Source organism: Bos grunniens, chromosome 28 (assembly GCF_055505025.1).
Source record: "Bos grunniens cultivar Pamir isolate PY7600 chromosome 28, Bosgru_T2T1.0, whole genome shotgun sequence".
NCBI classification, from domain to species: Eukaryota; Metazoa; Chordata; class Mammalia; order Artiodactyla; family Bovidae; genus Bos; species Bos grunniens.
Genome location: NC_141192.1, coordinates 40,062,994 through 40,088,147, shown reverse-complemented (window position 1 = coordinate 40,088,147; position 25,154 = coordinate 40,062,994). Strand labels below are relative to the sequence as shown.

The 25,154-nt window shown below is 42.0% G+C and overlaps 1 protein-coding gene across 3 annotated transcripts in view; it reads right to left on the bottom strand.

The window, feature by feature from the left end:
* The window catches only part of PCNX2 (pecanex 2), a 311,410-nt gene that overhangs the window by 240,128 nt on the left and 46,128 nt on the right, over positions 1–25,154 (bottom strand). For 2 of the 3 annotated variants that reach the window (XR_015156551.1, XM_086381075.1), the window contains exons 9-11: positions 11,652–11,787; positions 10,792–10,818; positions 6,464–6,609 (exon numbers count right to left, since the gene is read on the bottom strand). Coding sequence is in view for 2 of the 3 variants with exons in the window: in XM_086381075.1 (XP_086237201.1) it covers positions 6,464–6,609; positions 10,792–10,818; positions 11,652–11,787 (309 nt within the window). In the remaining variant the exon portion in view is untranslated. The remainder of the gene's footprint in view (positions 1–6,463; positions 6,610–10,791; positions 10,819–11,651; positions 11,788–25,154) is intronic. The other variant, XM_086381076.1, reaches the window with a different exon arrangement.

Sequence of the window (25,154 nt, the reverse complement as noted above, 5' to 3'; positions counted from 1 at the left end):
TTTATCTTGCAGAGGTTAACAAGATGCACTGGAGGGGAAAGGATAAACAGCACTCCCAGAGAGAAGTAACAAGAGCCTGAGAAAGTGACACACCTGGGAAATTAGAGGGGACGCGTGACTTTCAGACACAAAGCAGAACAGGGCAGAAAAGACTCTGATTGAATGGATTATGCACCATAAGAGAGTGAAAGAATAAAGATGACGTTAAGCTTTCAATCTGGGGGAAAAGGCTCATAATGGCAGAAACTGGGAAGGAGTTTGCTAAGGGAAGCTGATGCATTTGTTCATGTAACATAAGTGCTGCGGATACATCAGTGAATGAAACTCATACAGTCTCCTTTCCAGTGGGCAGTGACATAAAATAAATAATACACACAGAGTAAGAACATGATAGACTATTTGAAGAGCATTCGCGCAACGGAAAAATGAAAAGAACAAGCTGAGAGGAGTTATGAGTGTGTGGACAGAGACCTGATGGATTTTATACAGGAAGGTCAGGCTAAGTCTCTCTAAGAAAAAGCATTTGAAAGACAAAAGGGCCAGCCGTGGGGTTATCTGCGGGAAGAGCGCACCAGGTAGGGGGAACAGCCAGGGCAAAGGTCTTCAGGCCGGAAGAGGGCCTGGTGTGGTGACCAACAGGAAGACCAAGAGGCGCCCAACACTCTGTTGTGTTAAGAATAGTATACAGGGAGATACTGGAGGAAATGTAGATTGGTGCAGCCACTACAGAGAACAGTAGGGAGTTTCCTTAAAAAACTGAAAATAGAGCCGTCATATGATCCAGCAATCCCATTCCTGGGCATATATCCAGAGAAAACCATAATTCAAAAAGATACACGCACCTGTGCTCACAGCAGCACTATTTACAATAGACAGGACGTGGAAGCAACCTAAATGCCCGCTGAGAGATGCAAGGATAAAGAAGATGCGGTATACATAAGATGGAATACTACTCAGCCACAAAAGGAATGAAGTAATGCCATTTGCAGCGACATGGATGGACCACGAGAGTATCATACTAAGTGCAGCAAGTCAGACAGAGGGATAAATATTATACGATATCACGTATGTGAGATCTAAAACACAGCACAATGAACTTATCCACAAAAGAGAAACAGACTCATACGCGGAAAACAGACCGGTGGTTGCCAAGGGGAGTGGGGCGGGGGAGGGATGGATTGGGAGTTTGGGATCAGCAGATGCAAGCTATTTTATATAGGACAGACAGACACCAAGGTCCTACTGTACAGCACAGGCAACTTTGGCCAATATCTTGTGATAAGCCATAATGGGAAAGAATATATATGGATAATGGAAACACTTTGCCCTACGGCAGAAATTAATGCAACACTGTAAATCAACTATTACTTCAATACAATTTTGAAAAAGAATAGTGTCCAGGGAGAATGGATGTGAGCAGTTGATGCTCTTACAGTAACCCAGACGGGAGACGAAAGCAGCTCAAACAAAGGCGGCCACATTAAAGGTGGAAGCTGCACTAGGTACATTTGAAGGAGCAGTAAACATGATCTACGAGAAATTGAACACGGGAGTGAAAGGAAAGAAGAGTTAAGGATTATGCCAAGATTTTTAATGAAAAGTGGGAGGATAAGGTGGTCATCAGCTGAGGTGGGGGAGACCACAGGTGGAGCAGACCTGGGACGAGGTAGAGATGAAAAGCACAGGTTCAACTCTGATTATGAGATGTCAACCCCATTGTTAGATACACAAGTAAAGAAATCAGGCAATAGGTCCAGGGTGGAGACAGAAATTGAGGGTCACTGGCAGATTAGCGGGATTTAAAGCCATAAGACTAAATGTGATCACTAAAGAAAAGCGGGTAGAAAGAGAAAAACCAAGGGCTGAGCAGCTCCTGGGACACCAACATGAAGAGGTCACCTGCAAAGGGGACCAGGAAGGAGCTACCAACAGGGCAGAAGGAAAACCAATAGAGGGCTGAGCCCCAGAAACAAGAGAAGAGAGTGAACCAAGAATGAGAGGATCAACCACAACCTGGACCAGGGCAGGCTCCACGCGGCCCTGGGGTCAGAAGACTGAATGCAAGGGGGTTGTGAGAAAATGGGAGGAGAGAAACTGCAAAAAAAATAACATGCAGTGCTTCAAGGAGCTCTGCTGCAAGGAAACCTGGAGAAATGGGACAGCAGCTGGGGGAACGTGGTCCAGAGGATTTCTAAGGATAGGAGACATGAGAGCACATCCTCACAATGATGACGATGGTGATTGCCCCTGCTTGTCACATGTCTAGCTCCCTGCTATATTTCAGATCTGTGTGTTTCCTCCTCGGATAAGGCTTCTATCATCATCTGTCCTGACATCTGTGTCCTCTTCCCCCAAGTTCCTCTATCTCAGGCCTTCAGGAGTGTCTTCCATGGCACCCAGGACCGTGTGCTGTCTCAGCCCACTTCCCCCAGTGGAGTCAGACTTCCCGAGTACAGGGACTGTATGTCTGTTTCATTCATTGCTCTATACCCAGGGCTCCTTATAGAGCCTAGAGTGGATAGGTGTTTTGATTTTTTTTTTTAAGTGTTGAATGAACAAATAAATGAATGAAATGATGCTTAGATGGACAGCTTTTTGTTTTAGATGCTAACCTGATAAACTGGTGAAAGAAAAAGAAAACCTAGGTGTTTTGCAAGGTGAGGTAATAGCAGAAGAGGAAGAGAAAATGATGAAAGAGAGACAAGTCTAAAAATATCTAAGCAGACTGGACGGCAAACTGAAGGCAAACGGGAGAGGTTGTCATCATAGGGACCCAGGAAACTACCATGATCAGAGGATAAGGAAACACAGTCAAAGAAGATGAGTCTGAGTCCCAAAGAAAAGTTAAAAAACATCAAACAGAAGTCCAAACCTGGGGGAGTTCAGGGCAGCAATTAGTCTGATTTCATTGCCTGTTATTCACCAAATTCTTCCAGTTTCTGCCAACAGTTATGTTTGTTTTCTATTATATATGTGTTTACCAAGCTTTCATTTGGTAAATTCAAGTTCTCTCATCCATGTGACTTTAGATACTCCCAATGAATATCCAGGGTAATTTATGTATACATTTTCAAATAAAAAAACAGCTCCGGTCGTCAAAAACATAAAATTTATCGTGTGAATCCCTGTTTTCTTAAACAGACCTTTCAGATCACCACTGAACTAACCAGGTGAGCTAAGGAGGGGTGCTGTGCCCCAGGCCACACTGGGGTGGTGGCTTCTCACACCTGAGCATCTGTGTTTTCACAAAGCTCCCAGGCGATTCTGTGTGCTGAGTGCTGCTCCACGGTCCTTGTGCGGGGCTGCTCTCTCCACACAAAGGTCCCAGGCTGCTCGGGTTTTCTAGGTCAGTGTTCTGGGTTTTCCTGCCTCCTTCCTCACTGTCAGCTGGGAGTCATGGCGTTCCTTCCTCCCCTCTTCATTGACTGCCAACTAGAAAACCAGATCACCAAGCTTGCGGGTGGACGACTGAAAGTAGGATTAGATGGGCTCTGGAGAAAGGGTGATCTCTCCTTTCTAAGGGCCTAAGTTTCAGTGTCTGCATTTGACAGCATCTACTTTGGCCAGAAAGGAACCTGGTGGGCTACAGTCCACAGGGTCACAGAGAGTCGGACATGGCTAAAGTGACTTAGCACACACTCAGCACACACACTTTGGCTACAATCATTTATTTCATTTAAAAATTTTTTCTTCTTTCTGGGTTCTGGGCCACATTCCAAGTAATAACATGAGCAAGTGCTCAGTCACGTCGGACTCTGCGACCCCACGGACTGTAGCCCCCCAGGCTCCTCTGTCCTTGGGATTCTCCAGGTAAGAATACTGGAGTGGGTTGCCATTTTCTTCTCCAGGGAATCTTCCCAACAACTAATATTTAAAGAACTCTTTCTATCATTAATTTGGTTTGATCCTCACATCCTCCCTGTGATATGGTTTGTTGGGGTTTTTCCATAACATCTTACTGTCTTTTTGGCCAACCCAATAGATTACCCCCATTTAACAGGAGACTGAGGGCAGTGGTAAAGAACCCACCTACCAATGCACAGGTTCCATCCTCCTGGGTCAGAAGGGAACGGCAACCCACTCCAATATTCCTGGTGGAGAATCCCATGGACAGAGGAGCCTGGCGGGCTACAGTCCATGGAGTCACAAAGAGTCGGACATGACTTAGCACGTAACTTGCAAGAGAGGTGATTAAAATGATTTAATACTATAACCTTCACAAGATGATAATCATCTTTCTCATCATCTTTTTTTAGATCTTCACTGGATTTTCAGCTAATTTTCATCAGTGAGTGGATTTTAAAATAACAAACCCAGAAATCCATAGAAATATTTGTATTTAATATGAAGGGTTAAGGCAAGTTAGTTCAACTTCTGTTAATTTCTTTTTAAATGAATATTTCAAAAACACTTCTCACCTAACATACTGTATTATCATGAATTATTTTAGTCAAGTATGAAGTCTTCGTCTTAAGTGTGTGCCCCTGGGGTAACATAGTGTTGTTAGAAAAACCATTATAACTCCCTTCCCTGACTTGTGGGTCCTGAAATTTACTGTTGTAATTTTGCATGACTATAGTTTTTCAGTATGTGATCACACCATTTAAGACATTATGATAACAAGTAGTCACTGGGGGACCCACAACAGCCAGGCAGGCAACCAGCCTTCCCACTACCCCACTGACTTACACTTAACTGTGAAACGCCTGTGTTTTCTGATGACACCATTAGTAATAGCATCCGAATCTCCAAACCCACAACCTGTGAATATCACAATTCATTGTTGTTGTTGTTTGGTTGTTAAGTCATATCCGACTCTCTTGTGACCCCATGGACTGTAGCCCACCAGGCTCCTCTGTTCATGGGATTTCCCAGGCAAGACTACTGGAGTTGGGTTGCCATTTCCTTCTTGAGGGGATCTTCCCAACCCAGGGATCAAAACCACATCTCCTGTATGAGCAGATGGGTTCTTAATGACTGAGCCACCAAGGAAGCCCCCACAATTTATCTGCTCATATACTGATGTACATCCTGGTTCCTTTTCGTTTCTAATGATTATAAATACAGATATTAAAAACATTCATATGCAGTATTTATGTGGATGTTTTCAAATCAGGTAGGTAGATACCTAGGAGTACAAATGATGAACTATATGGTAAAACTGTTTTCTTTAGAAAACTGCCATCCTGTCTTTCAAATTAGCTGTACCATTCTGTTCTTCCACCAGCAATGAAAAAAGGGGTTTTTTGTCCCACATTCTTTCCAGCATTTGCTATTGTCAGTTTTGTTTGATTAAACATTCTTATAGTGCATAGTGATATCTCATCATTGCTTAAATTTGCAAATCTCTAGTGATATAAAATGATAGGCCTATTTTTATGAACTTGTTTGCCATTTGGATGTCTTCTTAGATGAGGGTTCTCTTCAGATCTTTAGCCCATATTTTAAAATTAGGTTGTTTTCTTATTATGGAGCTTTAAGTAGTCTTTGTATATCTTGGATATATATCTGATGTGTGCTTTGTAAATTTTTAATTTTTTTAAGTCTTTATTGAATCTGTCACAAGACTGCTTCTGTGTTTTTGTTGTTGTTGTTGTATGTTTTTGTTTTTTGGCCACAAGATATATAGGATCTTAGCTCCCCAACCAGGGATCACTCCTACACCCCCCACATTGCAAGATGAAGTCGTAACCACCGGACCACCAGGGAAGTCTCATAAACAATTTTTTCTGTCAATGACTTGTCTTTTCATTCTTTTATACTGTCTTTTTGCAGAGTAAAGGTTTAAATTTTAATAAAAACATTATTTAAAAAAGATCACAATCTGGTCTTCTGTATATCCCGAGGGGAATGGAAATGGGAAGTCCCTTCTTTGGTCCCCAACTCCATCATGCCTTACTCAACCTGACCCCTGCCACCCACCTCCACTTCCCCACTCAGTACCCTCAGCTCCAACCCCACAGCACTGCATCTTGAGAAATAGTGGTGAGAAAGAGTAATAGGGTTTAAAGGAAAGACTAGCATCCAAAGTATAGGATAGAATATTTAGAACCCAAGTCCTGAAAGGAAAGGGCGAGACATCACTCCTTCCCCCTCCATGACCCTCCTCCCCTCCCCACGCCACATCCACACACCCAAGCTCTGCCCTCAACATGGCAGCTGCAGGCTGTCCTACAAAAACTGGCAAAAGATGAGCAGACCAAGGCATATTGTCCCCAGACCTTAAGACTAAACCATGCTACCAAATTCTCCTAGCTCCCATTTGAACCGCTCAATGACAATTTCTTCATTTGTCGGGATCTCACTGCTTTAACTCTGGGTTTGCAGGACAAAAAGTGGACACCTTGGAAAAGCCCCAGAGAATTTCAGCCTGAGGCCAAACTGCTTATTATCAGCAAGCCAGCGCACACGCCACGCCCCACTTGTGTCTTTCCCCAGCACATGTGCATGCCTGGAGGCTTACCGATCAAGTAATGCCAGCAAGGTAAGGCGATCATACCAGACTTTAATCCACTTGCCAGGGAAAATGATAAACTTGTAAAACTGCTCTCGGTTAAACTTTCCTTGTGTGGAAGAACAGGATGAATCTTCCAGATCCTGACTCAGATGCTTTCAGATACGGAAAGAAAAAACAGAGAGAGGGTTTCACGTAGACGTGTTATTGTCAGGAAAATAAGCCTCCTGATTTAAAAGTACCAAAAGCAGATGTTTAAATTCTGAAATGGAAACCAACAGAGTCCATAAAAAAAAATGGGCACCCTAACAAAAGGACAAGGATCAACAGAAAAGGTCTTTTTTTCCCAGCTTTATTTTTTGTACTATTATTGATTTACAATGTTATGTGAGTTTCAGTTGTACAGCAAAGTGGTTTAGTTATACATATACACATATTCATTGTTTTCTGTATTCTTTTCCCTTATAGGTTATCACAAAATACCAAGTATAGTTCTCTATGCTCTACAGTAGATCCTTGTTGCAGAAAAGGTCTTTTTTACCAATACATTTCAATTTCATTATAATGTGACATTAAAATTATGCTACTCATATCAAAATACTACTGTTAGGCCAGGAAACTGCCATGAAAGTAATTATTATGAAAGATCAGAATTCAACAAAAGGCCTTAAATGACATAATTTTTGAAAGGTATGTTATTTAATGTAATGCTGAGATAAATATTTAAATTTTTTTTAAGTAAAAAGATTTTCATCCACAGTACATAGGTCTTCAGTGAAGCCCAATATAAGACCTGAAATATTTATCAGAAAAAAAAATTAAACCAATAAAACAGAAACAGGTGGAGGAATTTAATCTCAGATTTAAAACATTTTCACCCCAAATTCATCTCTGATTGGATCTAATCTAGTGGAAAGGAATTCAATTTTGAAAAAAATTAGTCTCCGTTCATTTGCTGAACAAATACTTAATGATCCCCAGCCCGCTGCAGACCTTCTATTTCTAATCCGTGGGGTTGCTTTTTTTTGTAACTGTGGTTAAAAAAAATACATAATATAAAATTTATATCTTAACCATTTTGTATGTATGCATTTCAGTAGCAATAATATTCATATTATTATTCATGTTTTCATCTTGCAAAACTGAAACCCTGTCCACATTGAACACTAACTCCCCACACTCCTCTACGTTCTGTCTCCAGGAATTTGACCCCTCTGGGTACCTCCTATTAGTGGAATTAAAGAGTATCGTTCCTTTGTGACTGGCTTATTTCATTTATCATAATGATCTCAAGTTCTATCATGTTTCAGGTGTCAAAAAAATTTTTTAATGCTGAATAAAGTTTCATTTTATGGATAGACCACATTTTGTTTATTCATTCATCTGTCGACAGATGCTTGGGTTGCATCCACCTCTTGTGGAATATTCAGTATTCACAATCATAAATAACGCTGTTGTGAACATGCACACGCAAGTATCTGTTGGATTCCCTGCATTAGGCTCTTTGAATATACACCAAAAAGTGGAATTGGTGGATTATGCTAGCTTGCATTTTTATTTGTTTGCTTTCGTCCTATATTTTTCCAAAAAGGATTTTCAGTAGGCTCTAATTTCCTGTAGGCTAAGCTGAAGCTCCAATACTTTGGCCACCTTATGCGAACAGCCGACTCATTGGGAAAGACCCTGATACTGTGAAACATTGAAAGCAGAAGGAGAAGAGGACAACAGAGGATGAGATGTTTGGATGGCATCACTGATTCAATGGACATGAACTTGGGCAAACTCCAGGAGATGGTGAGTGACAGAGAAGCCTGGCGTGCTGCAGTCCACGGGGTCACAAAGAGTCGGATACGACTTGGTGACTGAACAACCACATAATACACAGAAGACTGAGAAGAAGGACCAAGATAAGTAAAGGGAGGAGGAGGACAGCATGGAAGAGCAGCCATGGAGGTAAAGCTACCTTTCAGTGGTCTTGTTCACTCCTCTCAGACTTACAAAGAAGAAGGTCATACTTGGGCAGACTGCATAATTTTTCCTTAATTCACTGTAAGTCGCTGATGTCAAAACACCCGGCATGCATAAGGGCAACACATCTGCTTCACTGGAGACCATGTGGAACCCTCCTAGGAGGCTGACTTCCCCATCTCTCTGTTCCCAGATGCTAATCCCCTGACAGCTATGGAGCATAGAGTTATTCAGACCATAAAATATTAACACAAAGAGTATTTCAAGGGAAAGTTGATCCATTGTGAAGGTAATATGCAGGTTGACAATATATAGGATGGATTGGGCAATATTATTAGAGGTAAGTTGAGATTATAAGTGCTGCTTGTGTCTGGAATTTGACTCCAACAGAAAAGAGAGCCTCGAAGAAACTTCCTGCTGTCCCGTCAGCAAGAACAGCATCTTCTTTTAATGACAATGAACTTACGAAAGTCAAAGTGTTACGTGCTCAGTCGTGTCTGACTCTTTGCGACCCCATGGACTGCAGTGTGCCAGCTCCTCTGTCCCTGGAACTCTCCAGGCAAGAATACTGGAGTGGGTTGCCATTCCCTTCTCCAGGGGATCTTCCCGACCCAGGGATCCAACCCGGGTCTCCCACATTGCAAGCAGATTCTTTCCTGTCTAAGCCACCAGGGAAGCCCAGTGAATTTGTAACTTAGAGTAAATCTTCCTCTCAAAAGAAATCCCTTCTCTTCATGCTCCATGAACTAGGAGTGCAAGTAAGAAATAAAACACGTGTACCAGCTGAGTAGGGTCTACCATTCCGTGATGTGGGAATTCAGCATGACGTATAAACACGTCAAGGAGAAGCAACAGTGAAGATGACAACATTCTTTTGAAGCGTTAAGAAAATGCTCTCTTTTAGATAGTAGCTTTAGGGAAGGTCACTATAAAAAATCACGTGAAGACTATGTCTACATCTTTTGCAAAACTTATTAAATATTCTGGCATATTGTGCTACTTATTGCTGCTTAAATGAAAATCATCTCAAAGAAAAAATGATTTGACTTCGGTGTTAGTTTGCTAGGGCTAACACAATGAAGCACCACAAACGGGGTGTCTTAGACAATAGAACTACATTTCCCCCACGCTACCTGAAAAAGGCAAGAGTTCCATAAAACTAATAAGACTTTCGATGATAGTAATACTTAATACTGATTATTAAAGGCATAATTTTGCCATACATCCTCATTAATCTTCAAAACCTCATAATAACTCTTCCGCAGATGCAAACTACCACATATAGGATGGATGGGCAACAAGGCCCTACTGCACAGGGAAATATATTCAATATCCTGTGATAAACCATAATGGAAAAGAGTATGAAAAAGAATACATATAACTGAATCACTTTGCTGTACAGCAGAAATTAACACGACGTTGTAAATCGACTATACGTCAACAAAAACCTTTAAATGAAGGTAAAAAAAATAGTCTCTTCAAGAGTTCCATAACTAATGAGCATTTTGATGATATTAATAATGGCCCTGAAGACAGCCTCTTCAATAAGTGGTGCTGGTAAAATTGGATTGCTATGTGCAAAATAATGAAATCAGAACACTACCTAATACCACACACAAAGATAAACTCAAAATGGATTAAAGATCTAAGTGTAAGACCAGAAATTATAAAATTCTTAGAGGAAAACATAAGCAGAACACTCGATGACATAAAGCAAGATCTTCTATGACCCACCTCCTAGAGTAATGGAAATAAAAACAGAAATAAACAAGTGGGACCTAATCAAACTTAAAAGCTTATGCACAGCAAAGGAAACTACAAACAAGATGAAAAGACAACCCTCAGAATGGGAGGAAATAAGAGCAGAGGAAACAACTGACCAAGATTCATTTCCAAAATACACAAGCAGCTCATGCAATTCAGTACCAGAAAAGCAAACAATCCAATCAAAAAGTGGGAAAGCGACCTGAAGAGACATTTCTCCAAAGAAGACATACAGATGACTAACAAACACATGAAAAGATGCTCAATATAACTCATTATTAGAGAAATGCATTAGAGAAAAGAAGGATAGGGAAGCACTGCAGTCCATGGGGTTGCAAAGAGTAGGACACGACTGAGTGACTGAACAACAATAACTGTACTTTTCAAGGTACTACACTGTAAGATTAAAAATGTTACCCTTATTATTGTACTTATTTGTTTTTTATGTATTATTTGTGTGGAAAGTATTACAAACTTATTGTAGTACAGTACTGTATAGCCAATTGTGTGAGTTGGGTACCTGGGCTAACTGTTGCACTGATGAACAAATTGGACTGAACAAACATACTCTCAGAACAGAACACATTTGTATATACGGGACTTACTGTATTTCTTTTTGTAGGCGAGATTCTCTAGAAGAAATCAAAACATGGTCAGGAAGAAGGTAAGCAGAGCAGTAAAGAAATGTTACACAAACTCGACAGTATCCCATGTATAGCCCTCTTCTTTCAATCTGCACCTACCGAATCTACCTTCCTTCAAGATCTAGCCCAAGTGTCCTTTCTTCTAAGGAGCCTTCTGCATAGCCATTCTCCAAAACGCCCTGAGAGAACGTGTAGCTCTAAGTTCATGACTGGTTGTATGTCTTTCCTCCCGTGTTCTTTTTGAATTATTTGCTCTGTGTCTTACAGAATGTCATTAAAAGTGAAGTAATAAGTGAATGAACATCACTAAGTTAATCTCTCGGTAAAATAACGGAAAGCTGCATCTTTTTAGTGCTTGATGATCATGTCATTGGTTCCATGAATAAAGTCTCTCTTCAAGCCAAGATTCTCTTTTAAAATTTCTGCATGCCTAGATTATAAGGCTATAATAAATTAATAAATATCTAGATACTTTCCAAACCCTGCGGCGAGAAAAAGCCATTCCAATCAACTGAGGTTTTGTGGAATTTGTGCAACTCGGCAACAAAAGATCAACGTAAATCAATTTCTAATACACTGGAAGAACAATCAAGACTAATAACCCATTAGCATCAATGAAAAGGTATTACCTAAATGGTATGTTATCTAAGTGGTCTCTTTTCACATTCATCCAGTAGACTACGATGAAGTGATGTAACCACAACCCTCTGACGTAAAATTCAGGACAAGACTGGACTAATTCTGTTAGGGAAACCAACCTGGAAACAGGTTTCAGGACCCCTGCTTCTGGAACATTCACAATCGGTGATGCTGGGACTTACCCGTGGGGTTTCTGACTGGGTCCTCCGAGCCACCATCAGTAACAGCTGTTGTTGAAGAGCACTGACTGCAGGGTCCCCAGAAGAAGGATCTTGACTCTCAGAAGTCGTGGTACTGGAGGAGCTAATCTGCAAGTCTCTGAGGATGGGCAAAACAAACACTTCGATTACCCGGAAGTACTGGAAATCATCTGTTTATTACACCCAAACACAAGGACAGCATGGATCCTTAATGTAAGTTGCAATTAAGTTTTTTCCACCTTGCATGAGTAGTTCCACTTCCATCTCTAAGAATTTTCCACAGTTTGTTGTGATCCACAGAGTCAAAGGCTTTAGTGTAGTTAATGAAGCAGAAGTAGATGTTTGCTGGATTTCCTTGCTTTTCTCTATGATCCAACAAATGTTGGCAATTTGATCTCTGCTTCCTCTGCCTTTTCTCAATCCAGCTTGTACACCAGAAGTTCTTGGTTCATGTACTGTTGAAGCCTAGCTTGAAGGATTCTGAGCCTAACCTTACTAGCATGTGAAATGAGTGCAATTGTACAGTAGTTAGAACATTCTTTGGCATTGCCCTTCTTTGGGATTGGAATGAAAACTGAGCTTTTCCAGTCCTGTGGCCACTGGTGGGAAAGACTGAAGGCAAAAGGAGAAGAGGGCAGCAGAAGATGAGATGGTTAGATAGCATCACCAACTCAATGGACTTGAATTTGAGCAAACTCAGTGAAGAACAGGGAAGCTTGGCATGCTACAGTCCATGGGGTTACAAAGAGTTTGACACAACTTAGTGACCGAACAATAACAATGAGTGTTCTAAGTTGACAATTGCATGTGCCATGCTACCTTCAGCAAGAAGGGCAGTCATCTTGCACACATTCAAATAACTCAGGTTGTCCAGAGATATACGGTGCCATGGGCTAAGCAGGTGGACACTTGGTGTTCTAGAGACAATGATCTCAATTTTGTATACATTTAGTGGAAGGGGAGGTGGTAGCAAAAGTCTCTAGCTTCCTATTTGGCACAAACAATCAACAGTGAGCAGATCATTCCCAAGACACTGATCAGGAAGAAACAGTGATGATCTAACGCCTCTGCCACCTCCTTCACCCGCAACGCTGTCCGCACCTCCTCCTCACCCCACCGCCACCCAAAGCAAAGAGAGTACAGAGTAGAGCAAAGAAATGCCTCAGGTGGTTGTAAAAGAGGACATTAATAAGCTAGCGGTAATCTGTATCGAAAGAACTTTATTGTTGTTAATTGCATATAAACTGTCAGGACTAAAATTAATAGAACTCTTTAAGTAAACTCAAGCTTGGCACTTTCCCTTTGGCTCAGAAAGCAACAAGTAGAATATACTTTTCCATCTGCTTTTCTAGCAGGGCACCCATAACTTTGAGGAGACAATTGGCTGCCTCAACTGCAGCCATCTCTAACAGAATTCCTGCTCATGGAACTCTAGTTTTATTCAATCATCCAAGACTGTATGCTCCAGAACAGACGAGGTCCCTCCCTGACCCCTGGAGTAAACCCTGGTTACTTCATGCCCATCAGGGGAACTCCATTCACTCTGGCCAGTCCTGGTTTTGGCAGAGGAGTGCAACACTACTCTAAGAGGCCACCATGGAACAAAGGGGCGGTGGCCACAGATAAGGATGCTCACAGGCAACTTTCTCTACTTTTTTTTTCAGTTTTTTTTAGAATTAATTTATTTTTGAGGTATAGTTGATTTACAATGCTGTATTAATTTCAGGTGTACAGCAAAGCAATTCAGTTATATAGGGCTTCCCAGGTGGCTCAGTGGTAAAGAATCTGCCCGCAATGCATGAGACCCAGGTTCGATCCCTGAGTTGGAAAGATCCTCTGGAGAAGGAAATGGCAACCCACTCCAGTATTCGTATCTGGGAAATCCCATGGACAGAGGAGCCTCAAGAGCTGTAGTCAATAGATTGCAAAAGAGTCAGACATGACTTAGCAACTAAACAACAACAACAAATATGTGTATGTTCTTTTTAGATTCTTTTTCCATTTAGGTTATTAAAAAATATTGAGTAGAAGTCCCTATGCTATACAGTCAGTTCTTGTTGTTTATTTTATACATAGTACTGTGTATATGTTAATCCCAAACTCCTAATTTATCCCCACCACAGTTTTCCCCTTTGGTTATCAGAAGTTTGCTTTCTATGTCTGTGAATCTGTTTCTGTTTCACAAATAAATCCATTTGTACAATTTTTTTAGATGCCACATATACATGATATTATATGATATTTGTCTTTCCCTGTCTGACTTCACTAAGTATGACAATCTCTAGGTCCATCCAGGTTGCTGCAAATGGCATTATTTTGCTCCTTTTTATGGCTGAGTGGTAATGTCTTCTGATTTCTAGTCTCATGTTTCAGTACAAAGTCTCTGACAAGTTTTTAGATCTTTCTTTTTCCCAACTCCCTACTACTGGATTCATGAACAGACAAATACTCTCCAGGAACCGTGTTTAAAATACATCCACTATTCTCACGTGCATGCACACAAAGACACAGATTTCTCTACAGTTTTGAAACATGATTTATGATTGTTTGATGATGCATTCAATAAAGGCCTCCTTGTAAAGAACCACTTAGGAAATATTGTATGTTAACACCGGGGTTTGAGAAATGTGTCACGTGGGATAAGTACATGGATTTTGAAAACATAAAAATCCTATCCTTCTATTATGTGGATGATTGTTCCATAAACAGCCCTTTTGCTTCCTGTCCATATTGGTGGTGTAATGTCTGTCACTAATAGAGAAAAAAGGTTGGATGTATAAAAACAATGTTCATTCAAACCTTTGCGCTTTGTGTAGAAACCTCTGAGGACTACACTTCTGTCATCTCATAGCTAAATACAGTAGAATTGGAAAGATCTTGTTAATACAAATTCAGAGAAACCCAAAACTCAGCAAATGCCAAAGCTTCACTAAACCCAAAAGATTAATCTGACTTCACTGTAGGTAATGTAGGTGATGCCTATAAACAGCCAGGGGCAGGATGGAGATGTGAGAAAATCTAGACAGTGTATATCGCCCTCTGTTGCCAGCTGAAATAAACTACGAACAGACTATTGTGTAAGGTGTTAACAGTTCCTTCAGAGCAACCTTCCTTCTGCCAGGAAACAAGGTCCAAAAGAAAGTGCTGAATTTGTTGCATATTGCTTAGCATGCTTCTGATGGCAAAATAACAATAGATAACACTATTTTTCTTGTGAAAGCCATTTAAAAATCCTATGTAAAAATCTAGGGTTTGGTTTTCTTTTCAAAATCTTTTGGATGAGTTCTAGAATTAAACAGAACTAGGGTTGTGCCACTGGTGAAGAATCTACCTGCCAACACAGGATATATGCAAGAGCCATGGGTTCGACCCCTGGGTTGGGAAGATCCCTGAGAGGAGGAAACGGCAACCCACTCCAGTATCTTGGCCTAGGAAATCCCATGGACAGAGGAGCCTGGTGACCCTATGGACAAGAGAAGTCCATGGGGTCACAAAGAGTCGGACATGACTGAGCAACTAAGCATGCACACCCAGGTTTAAATTATGGCTCTCCTATTTACTATCTGTGGCTATAAGTATGTTGTTTTCCTACCTCAAATCTGCCTATAAATAAGACCCTACTGTACAGAACAAGGAACTAGATTCAGTATCCTCTGATAAACCATAATGGAAAAGAATATGAAAAAGAATGTATATGTATGTACAGTTGAAACACTTTGCTGTATGGCAGAAATTAACACATCATTATAAATCAGCTATAATACAGTAAAATAATTTTTTAAAATCCTCACCTATAAGATAGGGATGATGTCTTCCTCATAGAGATTGTTGTAAGAATTAAAGCAGACTGGGTATGGTGCTTCTCATATATTAGTCGCTTAATAACTATACTTTTAATAACCTTCTTATTTCCTTCTATTGATGTAAGACCTGACTTTGCACATTCTCATATGAAACAGTAAACTGGCCCCTATATTTTTCACACAAATAACATACTAATTCTAGTTGTCTTTATGAGCAGGAATGAGGGAAGAGTGCCTTGCCCTCAACTCCCTCTTAATCTTTTTCTTTGCGTAAAGACAGATTCAAACAGCATATCAAGCTCCTCTTAATTACCCTCTTTTACAGAAGTTTAGTATCCTAGGCGAATCATGATGATATAAAGAGAGATTCTTTTCTGAGCTTTATGACTGGTATGTCCTCACCAGAAAACCCGCCTTGTTATGTGAATAAAGGTTTCCTATTTTACTAGGAGATGTGTAACGCTGTTTCCAGGGGTGAAAAGATGTATCTTCTTCATTTGGCATACTTTTCTGGGGTCCAGAAGTTGAAGTGAACCATGGGCATCGGCTTTTCCACTCAAGAACCAATGAGGCTATGATGTCACAAAAATCACTCAGTGGACAGGACTTTTCCTACCAACCCTCCAAGAATTCCCATCCAACCTTCCTTTTCTTGCATCTCTTCTCAGACTATCTGCTGTCTCTTCTCCTGATCTTAGCTATGGGCTGTTTAGATTTAGAATCATCTAAAAAGTTTCTGTCGGGGGGAAGGGATAAATTAGCAGTTTGGGAGTAATACTATATACATAAAATAAATAATCAACAAGGACCTACTGTATAGCACAAGGAAATCTACTCAATATTTTATAATAACCTATATGGGAAAAGAATCTGGAAAAAAATATATATATATAATAACTGAATCATTTTGCTGTACACCTAAAACTAACACACCATTGTAAATCAACTATACTTCAATTTTTTAAAAATCTCCAAAGAAGTCTCTGTTTCACTAACTTAAGGCTAGAGACTTCCCCCATATTAATAAATATAATGTTAAAATGCTAAGCTTCAGGAGATATTTCCGCCTCTACAATAGCAATGGAAATGGAAATATTCCAACCCTGTAGTAATTACACTCTGAACTACAATAGAGCTGTATTTGCACATCTGGTCTTGATTTTCCTGCTCTCTGGTTAATCTTTGGTCAACTAGTTTGGTTCAGAGCTATAACACAGATGTTTGTTGTTGTTGTTATTTAGTCACTAAGTCGTGTTCAACTCTCTTGCAATTCCATGGACTTTGGCCCTCCAAGTTCCTCTGTCCAAGGGATTCTCCAGGCAAAAGTATCGGAGTGGGTTGCCATTTCCTCCTCCAAGGGATCGTGCTGACCCACCCAGGGATCGAACCCACATCTCCTGTGTCTCCTGCATTGGTAGGCTGATTCTTTACCACTGAGCCACCTAGGAAGCCCCATGGCATAGATATACAAATTTAAACTAGATCAAGCTTACACCAACAGCAGAAATAGTGATTAATGGAAAGTACAAAAAGAGAAGCCACAGGGGGAAATAAAGATGAACCAGGGGCCAGAGTGGTGCATTTTCTTATCGACAGAGTTGGGTTTCAAACTCACAGTGACCACATTGTACTATATTGCACTGTCCAGGTTTTCACTCACCCCAGCTTCTGTAAGCAACAAATAACTGAAACACATTTTCCCACTGATGTAGAAAGAAGTCCTTGAAATTCTTCATCTTCCTCACATCTCGAAACTTACAGGCTACCACTCTGAGGGAGAGGGCCTCTCTTTTTCTGCCAGTCCTTCCTTGTTTCATGGGCTTACTTGGGGGCCATGGGAACAAGTCACCCAGAGGGGCAGCCTGGAGATGAAAGCCACAGTCACATGTGCAAGACGTGGGATCTTTAAATAAAGAAGCACTGTTTTGGAAACTCTAACCTGTTATTTAGAATTTGAACAGGGATTCTTGCTTTAAAGCCTGCAAACAACTCTTCTTTTATATGACAGCAAAATTCGTCTTTGCATTTGAGAAGAAGAGCACCAGCCTGGGAGCCGGTCAAGGCCTCCAGCATGGGATGAGACTGCCACCGTGTGGTAGCCGGGGCTGTGATCACGGAGACAGACCCACTGAGTCACATGGCCTCTTCCCCAGGGTTCAGAGAAAGTGCCTGGGAAAACAGAAGTCTTTCTAGGGTCAACCTCACAAACCCTTCATTGTTAGGACTCTGCACCTGCATGAAATTTTCATCTATCTAGTGGTAGGCTGCAGTCCGTGGGGTTGCTAAGAGTAGGACACGACTGAGCAACTTCACTTTCATTTTTCACTTTCATGCATTGGAGAAGGAAATGGCAACCCACTCCAGTGTTCTTGCCTGGAGAATCCCAGGGATGGGGGAGCCTGGTGGGCTGCTGTCAATGGGGTCGCACAGAGTCGGACATAACTGAAGCGACTTAGCAGCAGCAGCAGCAGTGTGTCTAAGAAAACAAAATAAGGACTACAGTGAAAGGATCTGATATTAACAACAGAAAAACAAGAGAGAGAGAGGACACAGGAATTGTGGAATAGCGGGAACTTTGCAGAGGCAAACCCCTGGAAGGTCATCTGCTTTTTCCAGATATTTCCACCTCTATTTGACCTTGGGAAAGACCCTGATGCTGGGAAAGATTGAAGGCAGGAGAGGGGGCCGACAAAGGATGAGATGGTTGAATGGCATCACCCACTCAATGGACATACGTTTGAGCAAACTCTGGGAGAAGGTGAAGGACAGGGAAGCCTGGAGCGCTGCAGTCCATGGGGTTGCAAAGAGTTGGGCATGACTTAGCAACTGAACAAATGTGATCAAAGGCACCAAGAACCCCCACGCCAGCAGTTTTCAAAGTAACTCAGTAACACATAATTCTCATGCAGATCAACAGAGTGAAGCAGCTATGTATGTATCTTGAATATCTATCACTGGAGTTAACATTTTCAACTCATTCCTGAGGGGAACACAAAACTAGGCATATCTAATATTGAGAGAATTTACAACATTTTACATTTTGCCCACCTAATTGACTAATTTGCCCCACATTGCAAACCAGGGATCACTACTTCTGACTAATGTAAAGAAGAGAATCCTAAAGAGGTGTCTTGTTTTGGTTTTTTTTACAACTTTCTGCCTGCTTACCTTCTTTGGGATCCAGGTACTTAAGCACGATGGCTTTGAAAGGTTTTCCTGAGAGTTGATCCTAGTAAGTAAGGGAGGCTTTACTGAGACCAGGGTCAGAGAGGTTAATAATAATAATGTTCAACAAAAAAGTAAGAACTCTGAGAAGACAATAAAGATTAAGTGCACTTCAATCCATCTTTGGAATGTAGTACCTAATGGGTTTAGGGGTTTAGAGTAGCTTTCAAAAGCAAGCCTAATGTATAAGCATAACAATATCTGTTTCAATATGCACTATTGCATACATGTGAGTCGCTCAGTCATATTCGAGTCTTTGCGACCCCATGGACTGCAGCCCTCCGGGCTTCTCTGTCCATGGGATTCTCCAGGCAAGAATACTGGAGTGGGTTGCTATTTCCTTCTCCAAATATGTAGTACAATGATTTATAAATAAACACAAGCTCAAAACAAGTGAATCCAGATAAATATAAATAGATGATTACTAATGTAATCTACTCTACGTTTTTTTTAATAGAAACAAGTTGAGATACAAAAATCCCTGATAAAGATCCTATAAACTGATTTGCTCCAGATGAGTTTACCATTCAGTAGACCAAGGCTACTTTATGAGTAATAGATTCTCAAAATGAATGTAAACACTATGTCTTTCCATAAGATTTCACTGGGGAGCAGATGATAGGCATTTTGTGCACACTTTTAAACATTTTGTATGCATTTACATGAGATTGCTTTTGACACTAGAAAAGGTTTTATAATACTAAAGCATGGTTGTACATCATTTACAGAAGAAAGCTGTTCTATGTTGCTTGCAAGAATTCACAGATGAAAGAAAGGTAAATCTTTGCTGAACAAAGAACAGAAACTATCACGTTTTCATTGCAAGACATACAGAGGAAATAATAAAAGTCCGCTTTGCAGTGAACCCTTTGGACACAAAACACACTTCAACTTTTATGCAGCTTCACCTTCAACTTCCTAGGCAGAGAGACTATTTCAACTTCAATTTTCTAGGCAGATGAGCTCATAGGACGGTCTGAGCTGAATGAGTCTTGTGTCCTGCGTAATAAATTTATCCTCTGAAATTTTTTTTTTACATAGCAATTCTGAATTCTGCTGTTCAAGCCATTGTCCCTTCTTCTAGTTTCTGAGGCAAGCAGGACTACATGAGATAATGTTACCAAAGGTACTGGCTTTCTGGACAGTTATTGTACAACCAGAAAATACCGTTTATATTTCTCTGGCAGTTAATGAGAAATGTATTGGTTCCCACAATGACGGAGGGACCAAGGAGGGAAATTTGTTTCCTCCCCTGGTTTCCTCCAGGAATCCCCAGAGAGACACAGAAGTTACACAGCAAACAATTCCCTATTCATACTTGGGAGTCAGGGATATAAAACTGTCACATGGCAACTAGGCTTAACAATGGTGAAGAGGAATGGCTTTCTGGCCAATAATGAGAATCAGGGGTTTAATGGCCTAGTTGGAGGCGATCCCAGCCACTGAAGTCGCCTTAAAGGGAAAACACTGCTTTTCTAATATCTTCCATGGCTGAAGGGCTTAGAAACAGCCCCAACTCGGAATCCTTCCAAGTTCAAAATCAAACTTTATGTTTACTCTGATAGGAGAACTCTAAATGTAATGGCATTATAAGCCAGGCATAAAATAGTAAAGTACCTTCTCTAAAACTGCCAAAGAGGCCAAAAAGCTGGGACACAACAGGTTGATAGACTACAAGGTACTTAACCACCTTAAAAATCTCATAAAGTGACTCATAAAAGTGCGAGAGGAAAGACTTTCCTCAGCGTAAAGTCTGGCTCTATTGCTGTGTAGTCATGGTAAAACCACCGCCCTACTGCTTCTGTTTGGAGACCATTTAACGACAGCTTACATGGCCCAGCGTCCCCTATGAGAGGTACCGTACTAAGCACTACATATGGTTGCTGTTCAGCTGTGCCTGACTCTTCGTGAGCCCGTGGACTGCCAGCACACCAGGCATACCCTTCACCATCTCCACTATCTTCACTATGTTTGAGTTTGCTCAGACATATGTGCTTTGAATTGGTGATGTCATCCAACTATCATGTCATCTGTCATCCCCTTCTCCTCCTGCCCTCAATCTGTCCCTGCATCAGGGTCTTTTCCAATGAGTCAGCTGTTCACATCAGGTGGCCAAAGTATTGGAGCTTCAGCTATGATATTTAGCTTTTGAAGCCACCCACTGAATTCATTCCTAGTATTATTTCCATTTATGGATTAGAAAGCTGATGCTTAAAATGATCAAGGAAGCTGCTCATTGTCAAACCCAAAGTTACTCTTTGTGCAGGAATGGGAATCTGAGTCAGTCCAAGATGAAAGTTCAAGCTGCAGACACAACCCCTCTGATGTCAGGGAAGTGTGGCTTTCCTTCAGGAAATGTCAGCTTTCCATCACAGTCATCTCTCATATGGACAAAAAAAATCATTTCCATTGAATGGAATATAATGCTAGAAAATCAAATTTGAGACTCAATCTCAATTTTTACAGAGAAGGGTTAAAAAGAGGCATTTTGCACGTTTTTTCCCCTCCATTTTGCTACTTATGAAAGGAGAAGATAACATTCTGTATTACGTATATACACCACGTGTGTGCTGCTAAGTCTCTTTCAGTTCAGTTCAGTTCAGTTCAGTCGCTCAGCCGTGCCCAACTCTTTGCGACCCCACGAATCGCAGCACGCCAGGCCTCCCTGTCCATCACCAACTCCCGAAGTTCACTCAGACTCACGTCCATCGAGTCAGTGATGCCATCCAGCCATCTCATCCTCTGTCGTTCCCTTCTCCTCCCGCTCCCAATCCCTCCCAGCATCAGAGTCTTTTCCAATGAGTCAACTCTTCGCATGAGGTGGCCAAAGTATTAGAGTTTCAGCTTCAGCATCATTCCTTCCAAAGAAATCCCAGGGCTGATCTCCTTCAGAATGGACTGGTTGGATCTCCTTGCAGTCCAAGGGACTCTCAAGAGTCTTCTCCAACACCACAGTTCAAAAGCATCAATTCTTCAGTGCTCAGCCTTCTTCACAGTCCAACTCTCACATCCATACATGACCACAGGAAAAACCATAGCCTTGACTAGACAGACCTTTGTTGGCAAAGTAATGTCTCTGCTTTTGAATATGCTATCTAGGTTGGTCATAACTTTCCTTCCAAGGAGTAAGCGTCTTTTAATCTCATGGCTGCAGTCACCATCTGCAGTGATTTTGGAGCCCAAAAAAATAAAGTCTGAGTCTCTTTAGTTGTGTCCAACTCTTTGCAACTCCATGGACTGTAACCCAGCAGGCTTCTCTGTCCATGGAATTCTCCAGGCAAGAATACCGGAGTGGGCTATGTGCCCTCCTACAGGGGATCTTCCTGATCCAGGGATCGAACCCGCATTTCCTATGGCTCCTGCACTGCAGGTGGATTTTTTACCACTGAGCTGCCAGGGAAGCCCTCATATATATATATATATATACTACTATGTATAAGTTAGTTAACAAGGACCTACTATATAGTGGGTTTGATCCCTGAGTCAAGAAGATCCCCTGGAGGAGTGCATGACAGCCCACTCCAGTATTCTTGTCTGGAGAATCCCATGGACAGAGGAGCCTGGTGGGCTACCATCCATGGGGTCTCAAACACAACTGAGCGACTAACACACACACACACACACACACACACACACACACACACACAGCATAGCACAGGGAACTGTACTCAGTGCTCTGTGATGACCTACATGGGAAGAGAATCCAAAAAAAGGGGGATATATGAATATGTATAGCTGATTCACCTTGCTGTACAGCAAAAACTAACACAAAGCAGTAAAGCAACTATACGTCAATAAAAGTTAAATTTTAAAAAATACGTTGACCAGACAAACTCCTATTGCTTCTGGCTCTTCCCCTCCAACAATCAGGTGAGGGAGTGATCTGTGGGTGCTGTTTGAATAATCCACTTTCACTGGGTTGTTTCTCTGCAGAGAGGTCTAATTTCTCCTGCTGCAAGCAGAACCAAACATGACATCCTCCATGGGATTTCACAGCCCACCTCTCCCCCTCCTGCTCTACCTCTTATCTGCTATCCCTAAATGACCAGTTGGCGTCTGCTATCCAGAACTCTAATTGGGCTACCTTGTCATTTCCAATGATTAATTTGATTCAGTTCACTACTGAGCATCCACCTACAGAGGGCTAAGTGAGGGCTACGGAGGCACCCTAGTATTTTTATTTGTTGTTTAGTCACTAAATTGTGCCCAACTCTCTGCAACCCATGAACTGTAGCCCACCAGGCTCCTTTGTCCGTGGGATTCTCTGGGCGAGAATACTGGAGTGGGTAGCCAGTTCCTTCTCCAGGGGATCTTTCTGACCCAGAAACTGAACCCGTGCTTCCTGCATTTAGCAGACGGATTCTTTACCACTGAGCCACCAGAGAACCCCAGAGGCACCCTAGCCAAGGTGACTTATCCTTAAACAAGAACAGTCTAGAAGAGCTAGGTGTCTCGGGCACCAGGGAGAGTGTGGCAAGCTCCTCTAACAGCAGCATGGAGGGATGGAGTAATTGTCATGGAAGGACTGACACAGGAAAGATAGATATAAGAGGCAGATAGTAATCTGTGCTTGGGAAGAAGAGAACTCCAGAAGGTAGCATTCCAGGCAAAAACAGGCAGAGGCCTGGAAGAGGAAGGGTTGAAGGCCAGCGCCATGGGCCTCCAGGAGTGAAGCAGTGAAGCATGGGCTGTGAAGGGTGCCTGGAGGAGGTGGGGGTCTGTGTAAGATCACACGTGTTAGCAAGAGGACTGCCTCACCCAGGTCTCAGAGCACTCACAGGCCTCAGCCAACCATATATGTTATCTGTGGCCTGTGGCAATTCAAAAAAAATATTAAAATCAATAACATTAGACAAAATAGAGGGACGTCCCTGGTGATCCAGTGCTTAAAACTTCACCTTCCAATGCAGGGGGTGTGGGTTCAATTCCTGGTCAATGGCTAAGATCCCACAGGCCTCTCAGACAAAAAATCAGAAACATAAAAAATAAAAGAATACATTATTGAATATTATAACAAATTCAGTAAAGATTTTTTTTTAATGGTCCACATCAAAAAAAAATCTTTTTAAAAAATGGATTTTTATAGATAAATGGGAATTTCTAGCTCCTCTTGGGAATAAATTGGAAAATCTGGCCACCCAGGCTTCCCAAGCTGCCATGAGCACCCTAAATAGCCCTCTAGCAAGTGCATGTGCTCAGTCGTGTCTGACTCTTTGCGACCCCATGGACTGTAGTCCACCAGGCTCCTCCGTCCATGGGATTTTCCAGGCAAGAATATGGGACGGGTTGCCATTTCCTCCTCCAGGGGATCTTCCCAACTCAGGGATCAAACCCACATCTCTTGTGTCTCCTGCCTTGGCAGGTGGAGTCCTTACCACTGGTGCCACAGGACCAGTGCCCTCTAGTGGACTCAGCACCCAGTGCCGCTCGCGTTTGATTCTGGGTCCACTTCATCCATTTGCCCCCCTGCCTGGCACCCAGGAATTGGGGCTGCGGCCCCTGCCTGCAGAAGGGTGCTGAGGGAGGGATTTAAGAGTCCCCCAGCCACTTAGTAGCTACTGAGGTTGGGCTTGTTTCTTCGTCAGTCTCAGTTTCCTTTTCTATCTAATGGAGCTAATATCACCTACCTCTACTTTGTCACACGGATGAAAGGGGATAATTTAATACTTAGCACAGTGCTTAGTGCAGAATACATCATTGACAAGCGATGGCTGCTGCCACCACAACTATGACAGGAAAACACTTCCTCCAGGGCCGGGAACTGCCAGGACGCTGCTTCCCACGGAAAGACTCGAGGCCCACTGGAATACAGTGTAAAGTGTGAGTGACTTGGCCCTCCAACCGCTGTCACTGCACTTGACCAGCTAGGTGCTGCTCTGATGTCTTTACCTCTAGCGTTAAAGAAAGGAATGACACTCTCCATATATGCAGACACACACACAGGTATGTTAATGAAAGGATTGTTGTTGTTCAGTTGCTAAGTCATGTTCAACTCTTTGCGACCCCATGGACTGCAGCACGCATAGGACACCAGAACATAAGGCGCCCAGGTCAGTAAGTGTCCAATATGCTACCGGGGAAGAGCGGAGAGATAGCTCCAGAAAGAATAAAGCAGCTGGGTCAAAGTGGAAATGATGCCCAGTTGTGGATGTGTCTCATGGTGAAAGTAAAGTCTGATGCTATAAAGAACGATATTGCATAGGAACCTGGAATGTTAGGTCCATGAATCAAGGTAAATTGGATGTGGTCAATGCAAAAATTAACACACTCAAACTAAACCAGCTTGGAATTTCCCTGGTGGTCCAGTGGCTAAGACTCTGCTCTCCCAGTGCAGAAAGCCCAGGTTCAAACCTAGTCAGGGAACTAGATCCCAATGCCAAAACTAAAGATCCCACGTGCAGCAAATAAGACCTGCTGCTGCTGCTGCTAAGTCGCTTCAGTCATGTCTGACTCCGTG